The 20,418-nt window shown below is 36.5% G+C and overlaps 1 protein-coding gene across 1 annotated transcript; it reads right to left on the bottom strand.

The window, feature by feature from the left end:
- Positions 1–6,216: 6,216 nt before the first annotated feature.
- LOC149651699 (uncharacterized) lies at positions 6,217–15,097 on the bottom strand. Its single transcript, XM_089846970.1, has 3 exons — positions 14,500–15,097; positions 7,768–7,892; positions 6,217–7,581 (listed from the first exon to the last, which is right to left on the bottom strand). The coding sequence occupies exons 2-3, from the start codon at positions 7,789–7,791 to the stop codon at positions 6,217–6,219; spliced, it is 1,389 nt and encodes a 462-aa protein (XP_089703096.1). The 5' UTR covers positions 7,792–7,892; positions 14,500–15,097.
- Positions 15,098–20,418: the final 5,321 nt, after the last annotated feature.

Here is a 20,418-nt window from a genome sequence, read left to right as displayed (position 1 = left end):
TATATTTCTTGCCGCCATTTTCCAAGATGGCCGTGAATTGGAATATTTTTTTTAGTGAGAGTATATGAGTCAGGCCTTTAATTGATATAGATAAAAATTTCAAGATGGTGGTTATAAATCGTCTGCTTTGTTTCACCAATATTCTTTAAAAATGTAATTAAAGTGTTAAAAGTAAAGAATTTTTGGAGAATTTTACTCTGAATGGCGGCCATTTTGTATGGCGCGTGACTTCGAAAAAGTTTTTTCAAACGTAGCAGACGACAAATAATTATCATCTTGATTTTTAATTAAATTAAATTAAATTAAATAAACAAATATTCAAGAATATAATTTAATATTAATTCATAAAAAAATAATATTAAAATCAGAATTCTAGAAAAAACACGCAAACTTTCTAAAGACTATATTACACAATTATAATTTTTAATCAACTTAACTGAAAAAAATTAATTATGGCACGGAGATTTATTTAATTATTTTTGATTTTAAAATTAATATAAAGAATATCAAATCAGGTCGAAAAACTGTTGTATTTAGCTGTATTCGCGCTAAAAAAGGTCTAGTATCTCGAGTCAAGAACGTCTATTAAATGCGGTTAATAAAATAAATAGCGGAGATCATTGCAGATACTGTCTTTGTTTGTCTGTCTATTTATTTTTTGTCCCGAAATGGCGATTTTATAAAACAAACACAAGCCGTGGGAAATAAGAAATCGTCTGTGAAAGGGTCAACGTAATTTTCGTCAAAGGCAACCATTAGAGATGAACTGTACTTTTGAACACATCTCGATGAATAATTTTTGGGTAGTGTTCCGGAGATTTTTGAACATTCACTATCCATATATCTATTTAAAAGAAAAATTTCATATTTAAGGAAAAAGTTATTTACTTAAAAAAAAACAAACAACTAAAATTGATTGAATAATTGAATTTTTTAAGGAAGTTTACTCAGAATTACTATTTTCAATGGAATGAGGATATAATTTTACAAAGCGACATACATAGAATGTTAAGCCTAATTATACTATTTGGGACTTGGTCGTGAAAGTTAGTGAATACAATTTTATAGTTGCTTTATTGACCCATCAACTTACCAATTAGATTTAAAAATGCTGGAACACGCGTTCGGTGATAACTTCTTGAAGACCGTTATGGGTTTTTGCTAAGTTATCTCTATCTTAATTGTATGTTGGGTATTTTTGAGTATCACCATAGAGATGACTCGTGTTTAAGACGCGAATCTGTGTAATTGAAAGCCTAGCGTCTGAGGGTAGATGGTACTTGGTTAAAATTAAACGTACCGGCACTTTTCAATCTTGACGAATTGCGTATACTCTGGCCCTTCATTGATGATGAATTTCTTATCACCATGACGATTCGTGGCTACTTTAGGCATAATTATCTGTTCTTGAACATCGCAGACCCTTTCTTCGTCCGCGTTTATCACCCCCTTTGTCCTTCCGGTGTCGTTTTTGTCTATGGGAAGTACTGATTCTAGTTGAGGTCTCCGCCTTTTGAAAAAGGTATTGAATGAGCCATTGAACTTTAATGCCCTCCGGATCTCCTCACTGTAATGGATGGAACGTACCTAGTTAGTTTTGTAGTCTAGGGTTGTAATTGGAATAATAGCGTCTTACCTGGGGTATAAATCGACCTTTTCGCAATATTTCTCACCAGGGGGACATCTTGGGGTAGGGGTTTCTTGCTCTAGGGCTCTGTCGAATGACGGATAGTAATTTGGTGCTGGTGCCAGAGATCCGCCAAGTGAAAAGACAACGTAAATCTGTACCAGCAAAGATAAAAAATTTACCAATGTGTCATAGTTTATACCAGGCCAAATATTGGTTGAAAGTTGCATTGAAATTTCAACAGTTTTGTGTCAGTACATGCGTGTTAGTTTATGACTGAAAATGTGGGCCTAAGTTTAATTTTAATCAAAAGCTTATTTAAACCAAGTTATTTTTATTCAGTTTCATAAAAGAGAGGAACGTACATTACGATATTTGGCAAAGTTTCGCGTCTATGGCTAAAATATTTAAAATTCTTTTGATCAAAGTACTTAAACTATATTTTCTTAAACATGTGTAGAGGAATGTTATGATACACTTCCCTTATAACAATGGGAGCGTCTTTAGTAATTGTAAAATATTGCTGCGAAAAGGATCCCGTTCCGCTTTCCCCACCATCGTGTCCATGTTCTTCGTGTCCACCTTCGCTACCCCCTCCTCCACTTTCGTGTCCTTCATGTTCTTCTTGCTTGCCCTCGCCATCACCTCCTCCACTTTCGTGGCCTTCATGTACTTCGTGTCCTCCGTCATCACCTTCTCCTCCACTTTCGTGGCCTTCATGTTCTTCGTGTCCTCCTTCGTCACCACCTCCTCCGCTTTCGTGGCCTTCATGTTCTTCGTGTCCTCCTTCGTCACCACCTCCTCCGCTTTCGTGTCCTTCATGTCCACCTTCGTCACCTCCATCTCCCCCACCATGTTCTTCATGTCCTCCACTCTCATGGCCCTCATCTCCTCCTCCACCACCACTCTCATGTCCTCCTCCGCCTTCATGTCCATGGAAATCACCATGTATAAAATGATGCCACCAATCATCGTGCCCACCAAACCCTCCGTCGTGAAACCACATATCGCCATCCCATCCTCCATCGTGTTCCCATCCATGACCTTCGTCTCCCCCTCCTTCACCTCCATGACTTCCGTCACCTCCTTCGTGTCCTTCCCCTCCATCACCGCCGCTTTCATGTCCTCCGTGACCTCCTTCGTGTCCTCCCCCTCCATCACCGCCGCTTTCATGTCCTTCGTGACCTCCTTCGTGTCCTCCGCCTCCACCACCGCCTCCTTCATGTCCATGATCTTCATGCTTGGACTCATCCTCTTTCTTATGATGTTCTCCGTCTTCCCAATGTTTTTTATAATGTCCTCCATGTTTCTTATGTTCGTGATGGCCGTGGTGAAATTTACCACCCTTGTGATGTTCATCTCCGTGATGTTTCTTCCAGTGTCCCTTGCCGTGTTTTCCGTGTTCTTCCTTGTGATGTTTATGAGCGTGGTGTTTCTTACCGTGATCCTTCTTTTCGTGTTTTCCACCTTCCATTTTCCAGTGCTTCTTGAATTCCTTGTGGTGTTTCTTTTTATCTCCATCATTCCAGACATCGTGGAATTTTTTATTCATGCCACCTTCTTTTTTATGATAGGACTTCTTGAAACCGTGTTTCTTATGTCCCTTTTCTTTATGATGGTCCATTCCTTCTTTACCCTTTTTATGGCCACCTCCTTCCCAATGTTTCTTGTTGTGATGTCCGTGATTATCGTGTCCGTGTTCTTTATGTCCTTCTTCGTGTCCACCAAGTTTTTTGAAATGATGACCTCCCTTTTCTTCGTGATGATGTCCTCCGTATTTTTTGAACTTCTTGTGTTCGTGGTGACCTTTTTTGTGACCTTTCTCGTGTTCCCCGTGTTCTTTACCATGACCTTCTTTTTTACTATGATGACCCTCACCCTCGTGACCGCTTTCGTGGTGATGGGAAACTTCGTGACCTTTATGATCGTGACCAGATTCAGCCGGTTGTAATTCGGTGACCTTTAGAATCTCCATCGATGAGGCTTCGAGAATTTCTTTCGTGACATTGTTTGCACCAATAGCTTTTGCTAGAGTATGGTGACATATTGTCACGCATAGTAGCAGACCCTAATTAGGGATCAACGAAGATTAGTTGAGCTTGAGAGTTACCAGAAGCCCAGAGCAAAACTTTAACTAAGCCTAACTACTCTATTTTTATAAACTCCCGAAGATAAACATTTTCCAATCGATAATTTTAGTTTTAAAATATAGTAATTCTCCAAGAGTTCCAATTCCCCAAGTAAATTTTAAGTGAGTTTCTGATATAATGAAGGCCATATCTTGTTTAAATTACCAAATAAGAATTTTGAGAACGTCTTAAAGCGATTTAACTTTTATATAAATATACAAGTGCATAAAAATTAAGAAAATCTTACAAATTGGTATTTGAGAAGCATCTTTGCGGGGCTTTCTGCCGTGAGTTGCCCAGGTAATTGCCAAAAAGGCTTTTTATTCTCTCGTCTTCAATATCTTTTAGTATATACCTTTATACATTCCCATGTATAGTTGAAGAGACCCGTACAATATGATATTCCAAACGATTCTGACTTCTCTACCTTTTCCAAGTACCTTTAAATACCCAACCCATTTCGAAAGAAAACCTTTTTTTCTGAACATTTTTTTTGCACGTTAGTAACCGCGTACTTACTTACCGTGTCTACCTACTTGGGAAAAAAGATATCAATTCAAACTATATAGTATAGAGAAAAATCGTTTGGAAAAATTTTAAATCTAGTTCAATAATTGAAAGTTATACGTATTGTAATAGAGGGAAACATCTTTGATCGTCGCGTTCAAAAGCGTGACTGGTAGTGTTTTTATCTTAGTGTTAGTGTTATTAACACTATTGACCGCAAGAATGTAGGAAGTACGATATCAAAAAGATTCCCCGTCCATTAATGAAATATATATATGCTTATAAATAAATTTTAGTTAAATTAAGTATTGGCCTGTGTTATTACTAAATGAAAAAGCACGCATTGGTTTCGAACTATAATTTTCAAGCGTATATTTTCAGCAACGTATATTGTCTTTGAGCAGCTAGTTTTTCAATTTGTATATTTTGGGGTTTTCCAAGCATCTAAAGGACTATATATGTTACTGAAAAATGTTGCTTGAATATATAGTTCACAAATTTCTATTGGAAATTTGGAATAAGAAAATTGGGACTTGTTTTGTTGTTTAAATTCGATAAGTCCTTTTTGCATTTATAATAAAATGGGTCAAAGTGTATTAACTTGTCATATGAGTCTGAACCGAAACTTGGTAATTAATTATTTATATATTTAAGATTAATCCGGTTTAATTTGATGTTATTATACACATTGTGATTTTGAATGGTGTAAAAATAATGCTTTGGTCCAATAGTTGCAAATGAGAGACTGTCAAACCAATCATGCATTGATTTTCAGTTTTTTTTTTTAAATAGAGAAGTGTAAATTTTATATTTAATCAATTTATGTACCAAACGTATTGGGTCTACAACAGGAAATAGCGTAGGAAGCGATATATTTTCAGTGGTATCGATTTAGTTTGCGGGCGTCTACGTGTACCATTTATAGGAGCGATAGGGAGGTCAAAGGTTAAATAATGATTCGTTCAATTAATCATTTTTCCACATTTCCACTGTGTTTGACTCTATTTATAGCGACATTGAAGGGAGCTTTTGATTGATCAAATTAGAGCTAAATCACCAAACAAAACTAATCCGATAATATTTCATATGTACACATTTTAAAAGTCTGAAAATTTTGCGTGCTAAGCCTAAAGCTTGTATTTATTTATAAAATATTTTTGATGGCATATTATTTATTTAAATTAAAACCTGGTTGTCTGACAATTTGGTTATCAGAAGAAAAATTATTCATTATTTTAATTACAATAAGCCTGCTTTAATTTTGCACTATTATAGTTAAAGCTGAGTCAAACTGTAATGCCCGTTTTTCTTTCGCAGTGAAAGTGTGCAAATTGAAATGGAAAATTTATTGAAGAACATGCTTCAAGTTGGACGGAATTAAGTAGCTGTGATTTGTGAATGAACTTCTTAGTGGATATAGCAAAATTAATTTGATGGTTTGCATCGGACGTCGAGAACTACCATTCAAGGTTACTGCCAGGTCGTTTCGGTGAGTACCACCACTTTTATAGCTTGAAAATGGGCTTATTGAAGTCATTATGTATTTTTCGATAAACATACAGTAACTGAAACAGTTTACGCCAAAAAAGGCTTGGGTAGTCTAAGTATTACTATGGCTTAGGCTTAAGAAAGGGTAACACAACCATATAAAAGTGAATTTTCGAATTTTATTTGCGATTTCGTACGAGACAGTTATACAACCATGTGAAATACAACCATGAGTATTTGTTTTTACAAAATTTGAAATGTCCCCAAAGTGGATTATGAGGAAAACACTTGTTACAACCAAATATCCAAAAATAAGTTTTAAAACTCAAGGGTAGATTTAGAGTGACCAGAAATGTTCTATATCTTAAAAGTTTAGGTACATTTAGAGCGTAAATAGTAGTTATAAACTGTCACCAAGAGTCCTTTTAAGGTACTTAAATAGTGTAGTTATGTCTTGAAGACATTTCACTCTTGTTTGGGGTACAAAGGCATATGATGGTACTCTTCTTTGACAATCATTGGTCCTTCTTTCTTAATGATGTAATAATGGTGAGAGCCTTCTTTATGATCCCCGCCTTCACCTCCCTCGCCACCTCCTTCGTGTCCTCCATCGTGTCCATGTTGCCAGTCGTGGCCTTCTTCGTGAGAACTTTCATGTCCTTCCTCGTGCCATCCATGGTCCCCTCCGTGATCGCCCCCATCGTCTCCACCACCATGTTCCCATCCGTGGTCATCTCCTCCTCCGCTATGGCCTCCATCATGGTCCCAGCCGTGATGTCCGCCATCGTCTCCTCCGTGACCGCCTCCGTGTCCTCCATGTCCCCCATCATCTCCCCCGTGACCGCCTCCGTGTCCTCCATGTCCCCCATCATCTCCCCCGTGACCGCCTCCGTGTCCACCATGTCCTCCATCGTCTCCTCCGTGACCGCCGCCGTGTCCACCTCCGCCACCACCGCCATGTCCTCCGTGATCTCCATGTTTCGATTCGTGTTCTTTCTTGTGGTGTTCACCGTCTTCCCAATGCTTCTTGTGATGTCCTCCGTGTTTCTTGTGTTCGTGATGGCCGTGGTAGTGTTTTCCTCCCTTGTGGTGTTCATCTCCGTGATGTTTCTTCCAGTGTCCCTTTCCGTGCTTTTCGTGTTCGTCTTTGTGATGTTTGTGGGCGTGGTGTTTCTTACCGTGATCCTTCTTTTCGTGTTTGCCTCCCTCGTGTTTCCAATGCTTCTTGAATTCCTTGTGGTGTTTCTTGTAATCGCCATCTTGATGAACATCGTGGTATTTCTTATGGTCTCCGTGTTCGACTTTGTGGTACGATTTCTTGAAACCGTGCTTCTTGTGTCCCTTATCCTTGTGGTGGTGCTTGCCTACCTTTCCCTTTTCGTGGCCACCTCCATGCCAGTGCTTCTTGTGATGGTGGCCTTTATGGTCGTGTCCGTGTTCTTTGTGCCCTTCTTCTTTACCACCGTGTTTCTTGAAATGGTGCCCACCCTTTTCGGCATGATGATGGCCCTTGTGTTTCTTATGATGGCCGTGTTCGTGCTTCCCCTTCTTATGGCCCTTTTCGTGATGACCATGTTCACCACCGTGCCCTTCTTTTTTGTGATGTTTACCACCCTTTTCGTGGCCATGCTCGTGTTTGTGACCATGATCTCCGTGACCTCCGTCATGCCCTCCATGACCGTGATGTCCTGACTCGGCGGGTACTAATTCCGTAAATTCGACTTCGATTTTTGAGCTTTGCGCTATATCTAAATCGGTTTCTTCATCTTTTATACTTTTGGCAAACGAACTCGAAATGCAGAATAGCAGAAGACACGTTGTTACGAGTCCCTATACGTTATTTTTAACAATTATTAGTAATTAAGTAAGTCTGGACAATTCCAGAAGACATCATTATAATGAAAGCGTCATTTTTAAACCAATAATGAATACTAAAAACCTTGGACTTTGAGTCGAGGAACAGTATTGAAAATAATGCTTCCACAAAGAAGTACTTGAAATTAATTTGATACGTACCAATGGGACTTTGAAGAGAATCATCCTGTCTTCAGTGACAGTCTGCCTCAACTAATTCTTGACTCTCAAGCTACACTTGTTGTATGTCCGAAGAGTAGTGAGAGAAGATTAAGTGTGAGGAATTACTGCAAATCGAATCAACTTAAATACCCCCGTTCATCTTTTTTTCAAAAATTACAAAAACCCCAAAAACATTCATTCCAGCCAATACGATAAAAACACGGATTTTATTAAGGTTTCGAGTTTATAGTAAAGATCAGGGGTGTGGAAAAAGAGATGGCAAAAAGTACAGTTTTTTAACGATCCATACAATTTGTCTATAGCGTACGGTTCAATGGCGTAACAGGGTATTATAGATTTTATATAATACTTTTAATGTTATAATAAGAGATATCCAAGAGACCGGAACACTCTTGGAAGATTTTTTTTCGTTTGTTGTTGGAATTTTTACCCTGACTGACATCGATACTGAATTTACCGATATAAAGGTACAATGAAATTCAGAATACATGAATTGGAGGATTACCATGAGAATCTTCTTCCCAAATTTCAAGCATTACAGCTCATATGAGTTATAATTTAGCTTAATTACAAAAATATCGTACGTAAAATTCTTGAAATTTTAAACATTATTTGAAGATTGAGCTACAGAGAATATAACTCGATCCAATTTGCATCAATATTTCATTGTGCCTTTCAACGAATCTTTGAATATGAGGGGGGGGGATTTTATTTTAAAGAGGAAAACACAACACAGGGCAATAAACATGCAAATAATTCCGAATTTAAATCGGTTTTGAGGGGGGGGATGATTTTTCACACATTTTTTCATCGAGTTTTCTTTCATCGAAGAAACTCCTTTGTAAAATTTTTACAAGAAATATAAAATTCTCAAAATATACAATTTCTTTTTCTACAATTCAAGGAAGATACATATCCTACAGTACCTCAATTTGGCATGTACATTTGGCCGGTTCTAACTCGTCCTCGCCCTCGTTCCCCCTTTTCCATTTTTCCCCATATCGATTTTGTTACGAATTCAAAAGCATTATTCTCAATTAAGCTAAAATTCGGAGAAGACTGTGAAACTCCTACATTTGATGGTTGGCTCTTAATCGAATTTGATGGTAAAGTCGAGTTTAGCTTCCTGATAACGGTTCTAGGTTTTCTCCTCCATTCGTTAAGTGAAATTTAAAACTTATCGTCAAACTAAGTTTCATTTTCCATCAGAGACTCAATTCAGAGAAAGCCAGTCTAGTTGGAGATATTTTTCCCAGATTTTGGCTACTAATGCAGTAAATATTATGAAGTTTGATATACTAGTCTATTTCTGACAATTAATGTGTTTATCTATATAAATCAAAGTCCTGACTGACTGATAATCAACGCCCAACCCAAACCGCTTGCCCTAGAAGGCTGAAAATTTGCAGGAACGTTACTCTTAAGTAGTAGGTGCGTACTAAGAAAGATTTTTCCAATCCGCTGCCATCTTCAGAAATGTAAAAAATCTTCTCTATGCAATTGAGTCCGCGCGTTTCAACCGATTTCACAAAGTTTTAGTACACTGGTTTAGTTCAACCTATAGACGGGCTGAATGGTCTTTTGGGTTCGATTTGTTGCCATCTTTTAAAATGGCGGCCAGAAATTTAAAAATCCGTCTTTATGGAATAATGTCCGCATGAAAAGTAATAAAAAATGTCCCGGCGGGCTGCCGGGCAACGCCGAATGCCTTCGCTCCTAGGGTGCTACAAAAATATTAGTCATCAGTAAAATCTACCCATTCTTTATATCATTTTGATGGAAGTTCTTATACGCCGCGGGTAACAGCTAGTTTAGATATAAAATACAAATTTTATTATCCTTTTTATTGTACTTGGTCTAAAAGTTCTCCTGAAGTTTCAAAGTTACGTTTTAACATCCATTAGATGTTATCTGTCCTAATTTTCAAATATATTTTAGCTACTAATAGAGTAAAAGTAAATAACGTATAATAACATATATTTGTTGAACTCTGACAGTAAATGTGTATAGTAATTTAAATAGCGGACTCCCTCGTAAACCAGAACCTTATTCTGAATGGGAATATCCGGAAATAAAGCTTATTATTTATTTATTTATTTTATTGGATAATATAATATAATTTATATATATATGTATTTGTAGATATAATATACTTTAAAAATTCTGAATTTTCAAAGTTGCATTTTAACATTCATTAGACAGGCTATTTTCCCTAATTTTCAAGTCAATTTTAGCTACTAATAGAAGAAATAGTGTAAAATTTCAAATAATTATTGAATTTTGACAGCAAACTTGTAGTATTAGATATAATATCTAATTTATTAGGGTATTTATGTACTAGTAGATTTAATACATATACTTTAAAAGTTCTTTGGAAGTTTCCGAGTTAACTTTTTAAATTGGATACGCTTGGAAGAGTAATTTGTATCGTAGAAGATATAGAAAACCTCCCTTCTAGAACTAAGTACTTCAATGCACGTGAATTATTTCAAAGACATTTTTCCATTACCCAACGAAATGAAAAGATTCGACTTTTAATTTTTTACTGTCTAAGCTTTAGAGTTAGTCTGAATGACGTCATATATATGGATGTGACATTGACGTATATCCATTAATATATACATAATTGTTATAGATTTAGTTATGTAATATATTTTGAAGGCCGCCAAAACCGTCTAGTTTTAAAATTTCATTCGTTTTGTTAGAGGAAATGATGCTAAAGTATATTTTTGATTTTTCTTATCTAAAAGCTAGATCTGGCTTAAACCGGACATGTGTTGAAATATTACGTATTTTTATTTAACGATTCTAAAACGTGTATTGTGGTGATGAAATATAGCCGCTTGCTAATACCCAAAGTATAAATTCCAGTTTTGAGCTGGGGAATTGTGAGAATCTATTTTCATCTATTGAGAAAAATCCACTGGCTTACTATATCTACAGAAACACCTTGACCTAAGGTGCATGCAGAAGATAGTTCGTTTCTAGTTAAAGGCCGACTTCCATCGAAAAGAGTTCTAGCGAACTGAAAACCGAACATCGAGAGAGACTAACAATGGAGCGACCGTGTCGATTTTAGAAGCCCCGCTGGGGTAAAAAATGGAAGGGTTCTAGCTAACTGAAAGCCGTGCAATGTGGTCCTAGCGAACTGAAGATACAAAATAGGGAATTTCCTTCAGGGGAAAGCAAAAATTCGAGAGGAAATTAAATTGAAAAGGATTTCATTTGTTCATTTTCAGTTCGCTAGAACCACATTGCACGGCTTTCAGTTGGCGAGAACCCTTCCAACTTTCGACCCAGCGGGGCTTCGAAAATCGGCACGGTGGCTTCACTGTTAGTCTCAATGCTCAGTTTTCAGTTCGCTAGAACCATTATCGCTGGAAGTCGGCCTTTAAGTACTTGATGTTTACTAAGAAAGATTTACCATCCATTCTCTTGGTATTATATTCCGCACTATAAAGTCCACCATAAATATTTATACCACCGGCTCAAGTAGCTTTATTTGTTGTTATTTAACTTTCAAATATAACCACTTGTTTATATTTAGTACACTATCAGTATAAGTTGCCTGATTCGGGCCAATTTCTTTTATTAATATACGTGGTGTGATAAGGCAAGGCCCGTGAAAGCGGATCACAAATTAAACCTCCATAAAGCAAGGTATTTAAAAAAAAACTTTAATAATATTTTTGAGAATCTAATAAAGCAGTTGTAGGTGGGTATAACCTACCTTATGAGCAGTCAACCGTTCAAAGCTCTATGCCCTAGTGAGTACGAAAACGTGGGAAAGGAACGCTCTCAACCGTGGATAATTAATTTTGATTTTTAAAAAGTTTTCGTATTATCTCCCCCTATACTCTATAGTTTAGACTTAAAAGTAAAAACACCTTATTGACTTTAAAGTTGATTTAAATATTTTAAGAAAATCTTCCAGTGGCTTAGTAATTAATGTCAACTTCAACTCGGTATCAGAAGAAAAACATTTCAGGGACGTTTAGTTAATTTATTTACACATGAAACCAGTATAAGCGAAAGCTCATAGATATAGAAACAAAAGTGTACTTTCTTGTCCTTTCTTGTCGTGACGTCGAAATAGTGTCGACCCCTTCTGCGTATGATTACTTTGACGACCGTAGCGCAGGGAACATGAGTGAATAGGCTCAATATAGTCAGGGCCGGATTAAAGGGGGGGCCGAGGGGGCACTGGCCCCCGGGTGCAAGGCTTGTTGGGGGCGCATTGAGTTAAACTATTCCCCCTTAGAAACACTTGCTGTACCTTATTTTCCGACTTAAGGGGGCGCACATTATCTCGGCCCCCGGGTGATAAATTGCTTAATCCGGCCCTGAATATAGTACCAAGAATGAACGTTTGGACACGATAGAGTGCTATTTTCTATAAGAATTCGACCCCCAAAATCTCTTCTTTGATTGGTTGGTTCGGGTAGGGTTTCAGAGGAGGGTCGTTTGCTGCTTATATTACATGGTGTCAATAGCTAAAGGCTGGGAACCTTGAACGAATCATTCTTTTCGTTTTAATCTATGAACTTTTGTTGTTTTTTCAAAATAAATTTCCTAAATTGTTTTTACCAAATTCCTTTTAACTAAGCCGACTTTAAACTGGTTTTTAACCATTAAAATTTAATTGCATCTATTTTTACGTATCCTAATTATTGTATGTAATTGCTTGAACTTATAAATGCTATTCTTTTAGCATGATGAGGATTGACTTAATTTGACTTAATCCAACCTAGTTCAGGTTTTAGACAGAAATATTTATTCGCGTTGACTTTGAAACAGTGTTAGATTTTGTAGGCAAGTACAGGAACTCGACAATACCTGGTCATTCTAGAAAGATACAAGAAGAGCTGAAATTGCTACCATTCTGAAGTGGCTGACATTATCTATCGGAACATTGCGTTCCGTAACCTTGACATTACCAGTCTCCAAAATGGTTGCATAGTCTTGTTGTCCCGTATTACCTAAGAAAACGGCGCCATGGGGGAGGAGCTAACCCTGAAATGTATATACCATTTAAAGGCAGGAAGTGGTAAGATCACTGGCTTTCATCACAAATGGGGAAAACCCAAATTGATAACAATTGAAGTCATCGACTCCAACGTACGAAGTAGCTTCAAGCTCTTAATCCTGGGAGGTTGATGGCTCGATGTCCATTTTTCATTACCTCCCGAAATCCAGTCATCAAATCGGTTAGGTTAAAAACCTGTTTCCGTCGGGAAATACCTAAATCGTTGTCCAAAACTTTCCAATGGGTTTACCCCTATCGTGGGCATGCACAAAGTAATTTTTCGCAATTAGATTACCAAGTAAATGATATATTTTTTTTAGTATTTTGAAACAAGGTATTGAATATCATTCTTCATAAAATGACGTCTGCTAAGTGTACTTAATCATCATTATGGTATTTGATGCGTAAAACTTGATAAAACTGAAATCGCCCGGTGTTTTCCCTAAAGTTGTGTACGGGTTTGCCGGAATATGGGGGGAGGCTTGGAGGGGAATCTACCTTCAATTAAGATTTTAATCATCGTATATTATGAGATGTATTGTTGTCACGTTTTTCATACACGGGATATGCGATAGGCGTCATTATATATCATTAATAACCTTGCAAAGGTTTTTGTTGTTTGGGTAAATCTCCAGGAGTAAAACACCCATCCATTTCCGATTTTAGTCACGATTTTATTGCGTATTCAATTTTCGCGGAAAGTAATTCGTGTTCATCGTGTTACGTAATTGCTCTATGGGTCATTGGCGTAATTGATGTTTACCAATGGTGGCTAGATTTAGTTTGAAAAATGAGGGATGGAACATTCATTGTTTTTCTTAGAGTTAAGTTATGACCGTCTAGGTAAATTACGATAAAATTAGTCTTTCTTTCTCGAGATACACTGTTATGCAATTTTATCATAAGTACATAAGATATGTTCCATGAGTTTGTCAGGGCTTGTCATGAAGTGACTTAGGTCATAGATTCGAGGTAAAGCGATGCCTGGTGAGGCGCTGTCAAAGGCATAGTAATGCAGACTAAATAGGACCTAGATGGAAGTCCTGGAAAATTAACCGAGTGTAGACATTCAATTCTCGCTTGTCGTTCTCGAACTAGCCCGAGCTGTAAGTCTCTAACATTACGTCGTATCAGAAATACATGTATTTCTGGTCGTATAGGTAGTGTCATGCTTATGGGACATATCTTATAAACTAATGAATAGACAGTGTATGAAGTCAGTTTCTTACTAAGTTTCGGACATGGGAAAAACCGATGGTCAATGCGCCCTCCCTTGGTAGCCAACGTTATAACAAGAAATTAACCAGCTAATACCGTTAAGAAACCAACCGAATTCAAATCTGTTTGAAACCGTTTCACATATGTCCACTTTAAAGACGTTTTGCTAACCTTGAAAGCTTGTCCTCTCACTGCCTATATACATTTAGTTTTTTTCCGGGATAAATTTTCTGTTGGTATCGTCGTACCTTCTGGGTTTACGCGCTCAAGTCAAACTGCTACTTCATAGGCCTAATCTGATGACCAATTCAAACTGAAACTACATCAATAACTGACAAAGAAAACCTTACATCGATTTCAATGCACTTTCAAGTAAAATGTAACTCATGCTCAAAACATTTCAATATCGAAAGTTATAGTTAAAAAAATTGTTAAATCAATTACGTAACGAAGTGACAATTACTTACCATCAAAATGATGAGTGTCGTAGTGGCTGCCATCAATAAAATATCACAGTAAATTGATAATATCCTTTTTTAAAAACTCAACAAAAACGAGTCACGAAAATCCGCGCGAAATTAACTTTAACACTGACACCTGCTTGGCAACATTTCGTTAATTATCCTAAATAAACTTTCCATGGTTTTATTAATTAGACCTACAATCTAAACGGTTTGACCGGCACTGGTTAAATGGGATCCGTAACCGACTTCTAAAGGAGGGGATCCGAGACCGTGTGGGAGCTTGGATAACTTTGTAAGGAAAGAGTTAAGTTCAACCCACGTGATATGGGTATCGTCACACAACTGCCACGGGGCTTCCAGTTTGCGAAGATCATGCCCTAGCTATCAAAAAAGAAGAAATGGTATAACTCGCAACGAATTTAGGGGTGAGCCAGTTCCAGCATGATGGTGGTGGTGGTATAGTATTATTTGGCGACGGTTGTTAGGGGATTTTGAGATAGTACTGCGCGCGATTTTGAAGTTCGAAGGTTTTTTTGTGGATGCGTGAGCGGAATTCCGAAATTACAACATTACTTTGTCGTTTGGATCCAGTCCGATAGCCTTGGGCTTGTTTTCAAGTCTTTTAAAACTTTTGGCGCTATTTGGCTTTGCACGAACGGTTATCGTAGTAGCGTGAAATTCTTCAATCATTGCATGAATATATAACTGTTAAATTTACACCGTTAAAATCTACAATTAAAATTAATCCTTGGAGCTATGAAAGAATTTGCATCTTTACCATCTATTGAGAGAGATTCAATTAAACCTAAATTGTTTCAATACTCGAATATTCTTGTTATACTTAAAATATTCCTGTTAGGAGAGTCGGAATGCTTCAGGCTATTATCTCCCTATACTATTTCGTTATGTTTTAACGGGAAAACAATGCGTCCCTTTGCCGTCAATGAATGTCGCTTATTTGATTTGTCTTTCTGAGTTACGTGATGACGTGCGTCTTGTCGTTACTGTCAGCTGATGAATTAGGGGGAGTGTTTGCTTCCAATTTTGTCAATTTACGTTTTTGGGGAAAACCACATTGTTTTACGGTCATGCTCTGTAGAATTGTATGATTAAGGTTAGTTCATGAACACGTGCCTTAACACGTGTCCTTCAACATGCCTTGACACACGGTCTTCCACATACCTTGACACGTGGTCTTAAACATTCCATATGTTATATATTTATTTATTTATTTATTTATTTATTTATTTATTTATTGATAGATTTATAATATTCTAAAACTAAATATGAGTTTCTTCCAAGATTAAATGACAACTAAACTTTAAAATAGTTTACAAAATATCAAATTTAATTCATTGTTAAGGACGGACAAAGTTTAGAAATTTGATAAGCTAATTTAAAATGATACTTTTAATTTATCACGCGCCTATATTCGGTCTATGGAAGCTTCTTAAAAATGTAAACAATTTTTTATAATAGGTTTAATACCTTTTAAATTTGTTATTTTTCCCCCTCATCCATATTTAGCACGAAGATAAAGAGTTTTATTCAGAATTATGCCACGATGAGTGAGCAAAAAGTGGGTAAAAATAAATGAATAATGTTTTTCAGGAGAAACCTTAAAGGGTGCGTCAAAAAATTAGTAATTGATTACTGTTTTTAGTGTCAGAGATTAACCCGGGAAAAATTACCAATTTTTAAGAAACTATTTCTTAGAAAAGTAATAATTTCTTTTATGAAAAGAAAAGTGAAATTATCTTACTTAGTTGTTTTGTAGTTATTATTATATCACGTAGTTTTATAATATTAAGCCTGAAAGCAATTCTCTTTGATAAAAGTGAACATCCTGACTGACTTTATTTTGAACAGTTAAAGCTACGTCCATCCCAAACCGCTTCACCTAGGAAGGCAAAATTTCGCAGGGAGTTTAGTCTTTAGTAGAGGGTGGTCAACTGGTCATTAAGAAACGGTTTACAATCGTGGCCATCTTGGAAAATGGCGGCAAAATATGTAAATATATACCCTTGCAGAATAGCGTCCGTACGTTTGTACGTTTCACTTGATTTCACTCAAATTTAGTATGCTCAATATATCCTAGCTACAACCGAACTTTATACAGTATATTAGGGTTTAGATGCGCCACCATTTTATAAAATGGCTGTCATAAAAGCAATTATAACAAAGTTAACAATTTTAAATAATAGCCTAACACCGTCTAAGTCGTGGAATCTTTGATAGTTTGTAAAAAAGAATTGGAACTCTAGGCCTAGTTTGCGATAAATTTTATCGTTCATTCTGATATATACAATAAAAATTAAGCAACTGCTAAATGAGGTTCCAAGTGATATCTGACTGCTTTTTTTTCTGTAATACCATCTTAGGTGATTAAATAACTTTTTAAATAGCAATCGCAGGAAACGGGTAGTTGAAAAACATCCCGGGTAAGGGAGTCATTTTGAAATGTTAATAGTTCAACTTCGGCGTAGGATTGTATGCAAATAGATTGGTATCCACTTCTCAAATCCGCTTGAATTTCGCTGCAGGGCACGTCCTTATACCTAAGAATTTTTTAAATCCATTAACAAACAATTATTGTAATCGTCAAGGCTAATGAAGGAAACAAAGTCATTCTTTAACCTATTTGCGCGTTGACGTCAATTGTCAGAATGTATTAAGATTTAATTATAATTATTTATTTTAACGTATTGTTATTACGTGATGTTGGATAAGGTTTTAAAAGAGTTGATGAGATTATTATATAGTTTAATTCAATTCAAATCTTGCCAACCTTTTGACGTATTGTTAACCCTCCCATCTCAACGCAACCTCTAGTTAAATATTTTGGCAGCGCATTTATTTCAAAACTTTGAGTCTGAGCCAATACTAACTTGCACATTTGGGTGTATATCTTTTGCTGGTAAAGTTGATCATTGACAATCAGTCTTTCCTGCAAATCAGTACTTAGACCTTTCCTGGGTGTCATTTCTTGTACCGTTGTCTCGCAAACGGGTGACTCTAGAGACCAGTTTTCGTTCACCGCCCCAACGCAACCATAAACCTTGGTAATTCCTGGTGGGACGCCAGCAAGGGCTACATCGGTGTCCAGTTTAGTTTGCGACGTTTCTGTTGACATAGTTTCTGGATTGATTTTCTTGTTGTTCTTAGGCAAAGTTTGAAGCAGCGCTTGTCTGATAGCGTCACTAAGATGTTAACTCAAGTTTAGAACATAATTTAGACCAATCTGTAACTGACTTACGTCGGATAATCAGCTACGGTTTCAACAAAAATACTAGTAGGGACCTCGCTTGTCTCCACAAAAACTCTGAAACAAATCTATTTGATCCAAGAATTCATATAATACATGTTAATAGTAACATGATATTTTCATCAAATACTCACTGTAAACAGGAGAAACTGTATTGCAAACGTTTCCATATCGAAATAACAAAGTGAATTAACGTTTGATTCAAAAGTTGTTCTTGAATTGTTGTCCGTGTTACCTACACTGCTGGCAATAATGTAAGGGTCTCACAATGATCAGCGAAATATACTAGATACCCAATAGAAAAGACCCAAATAACGATATCACAAGGACAAGGTCATTCAGTAATTAAATTTGACAACTAGATTTGAGGGGCATTCCCGGTGGGGGTGTATTGCATCATGAATTTGCTTATTTTATTATTCAAATTCGTTTAAACGGATATGACGAAGCTATAATTAAAATCGTACATAGATTGTAATCAAAGGATAATTTATTTTGAAAAATTAGTTGAGGATAGTTTAGGCAAGCTCCGGTTCTCTCTAAAATCAAGATGTCTTCGTTCAAAGTACGCTCCTTTCAATTGAAACTTTCAAGTTTAAATTAACAATATAATTTTACAGAATTTGTCTTTTATAACCTTTTATTGTTTATTTTTATTTTTCATAAATATTTGGTGAGTTTTTACGACTGTTTATTAAGAGGGTAGTTATATACAATCTTTATTTGTTTTAGTGGGGCCGCTCAAAAGGCGGCTCCTGATTCTTCGGATATGAAACAAGTACCTTTATGCAAAAGTCAAAGTGACCCTAAACCATTATCAAAGTGTGTTGACACAAACAATACCGTTAGTGCTACTAATTCAGACCAAAGTCCAGGTTTCCTGGTCAAATCCACAGTGTGTTTGTTAGTAAATATTTGCGTTTGTTATATAAAATGCCAACTTACATTACTTAATTATATAATTAATAGAAATGAAAACTCCGCTAGTTATATGCAAGAATTATTACCGAAAAATTACCAAACTCGATGTCAAAACTTGTATGTTGCATTCGGTGCTGATAATTGCTTGGTTTCCGTCGGGTGCTCTTGTTACATAAAGAAAACTGACCCTTACGATTCAAAAACTGATAACTTTTTTTGAGAATCATTAATAAAGTTTGTGAAATTTAAATTTAGTTCAAAGCTCTAATCTTTGGTAATGTGCAAACGTTATGATACTCCAATTTACATTGCAAGGTTTCATTAAGTGTCTTTAAAAGTGGGTATAGTTAAACTGGGGAAAAGGCAACAATCATTAGTTTATTGCATTTGCAAAGGTTTCAAGCAAACTTTCCTATCTTCCTGTAAACTTAGTTTCAGTTGATAAAGCTGTTCCACGAAATCCGTGTCTTGTTGAATGAGGGCCAGCTTAGTCATCAAAGCCCTTATTTCAGCTTGATCTTGTTGAAACAAATGAGCCAATCTGCTAATTGCATTTTCGTACTCCTTATTCCTTTCATCGGACTGCAGAAAATATTCGTTTGGAATTTGGTAGTGTAATTTCTTTTCAAGCATTTCATCCAGCGTCTTGACTTCGTGGCTTGTTAAACCAGGGTAAAACTCGATGGAAGCTACCACTCTCTTATTGCGTACACGATGTTTTTCGTATATGTTATGTAACACGGATAGCTTGCCAAGAAGGTCTAATCTTTGAAACGAACCCCCAACGAAGATGGTAGTTTTCAACAGGGTTACTTCTTGGCGTTTGAAATGTATCTCGACGTATCTTTCGTTCAAGCAAGTAACAATGGCTTTTCCCTTACCACCAAGAGCTTCCACTGTGTATGGATTATTCAAAAACACGATCGCCGGAGCAATTATTCCATAACCGATTTCAAAAATGATGAACCCAATTCGATCATTCAAGACAAAATTAAGGGTCAAGACGGTATGTTCGTAGAAGTCAACGAAATATGAGAAGTCTTCCTTGTCCTTGATTTCCATCGTTCTGTCGGTTATATCCTTAGCCGTTGGAGGTATTTTGGCCACGCATGTTGAGAAGTAAAGATAGTTTGAAATATCAGGATATTCATGACGTAGTTCCTCGCAGATTAGACGTTTCACTTTCAAGCTGGCATCCGCGCAAGTTGCGTTGTTGTTCTCGTCCGCTGTCGTTAATGGATACTGGAGATAAAATTGCTTCATATTTATAGAAACGGCTTTAAACGCTTGGTAGAATTCTATGAAACCTTTGGTTCTATCATGATCAATTTCTTCTCTGGCTTTGTCGAAAGCTGGTTGACATTTGGCTACAAAACCATTTAAATCTTCGTATCTTTCGAAAATTATCTTAGGAACGTCATAGTTCCATGAATTTAAACTCAAATCTTCGCTGTTACTTAGAGCTTTCATCGTTGGAATAAAACTGAACGACTAGTTTGAATTCGTATTATTCAACTGCATAAATTTTATTATGTTTAAAACATAAACAAGCATTTAAAGGGAAGATAGCCCTTATATTGCGTAGGTATATACTATGACTACTATATGGCTTAGTTTTACAAAGGGATAAGGTAAAATGTCCTTTAATCATTCAGAATTTTGACGTACACTAGTATTCAAAACGTTTTAAAATCAAACATTTACGTAAATGTCAGAAAGCAATCTCGCGTTTCAAG

Source organism: Phalangium opilio, unplaced genomic scaffold, assembly GCF_054372755.1.
Source record: "Phalangium opilio isolate 3A_F unplaced genomic scaffold, DU_Popi_V2 ptg000082l_1, whole genome shotgun sequence".
Classification (NCBI taxonomy): domain Eukaryota; kingdom Metazoa; phylum Arthropoda; class Arachnida; order Opiliones; family Phalangiidae; genus Phalangium; species Phalangium opilio.
The sequence above is the reverse complement of the archived record's forward strand: the minus strand, read 5'-3'. Positions and strand labels throughout refer to the sequence as shown.

Coding starts and splice junctions, on each gene's coding strand:
- LOC149651699 (XM_089846970.1), bottom strand. CDS start 7,791: ATGATTCTCTTCAAAGTCCCATTG. Junction 7,582..7,767: donor TTCTCTTCAAAGTCCCATTG/GTACGTATCAAA, acceptor AATAACGTATAG/GGACTCGTAACAACGTGTCT.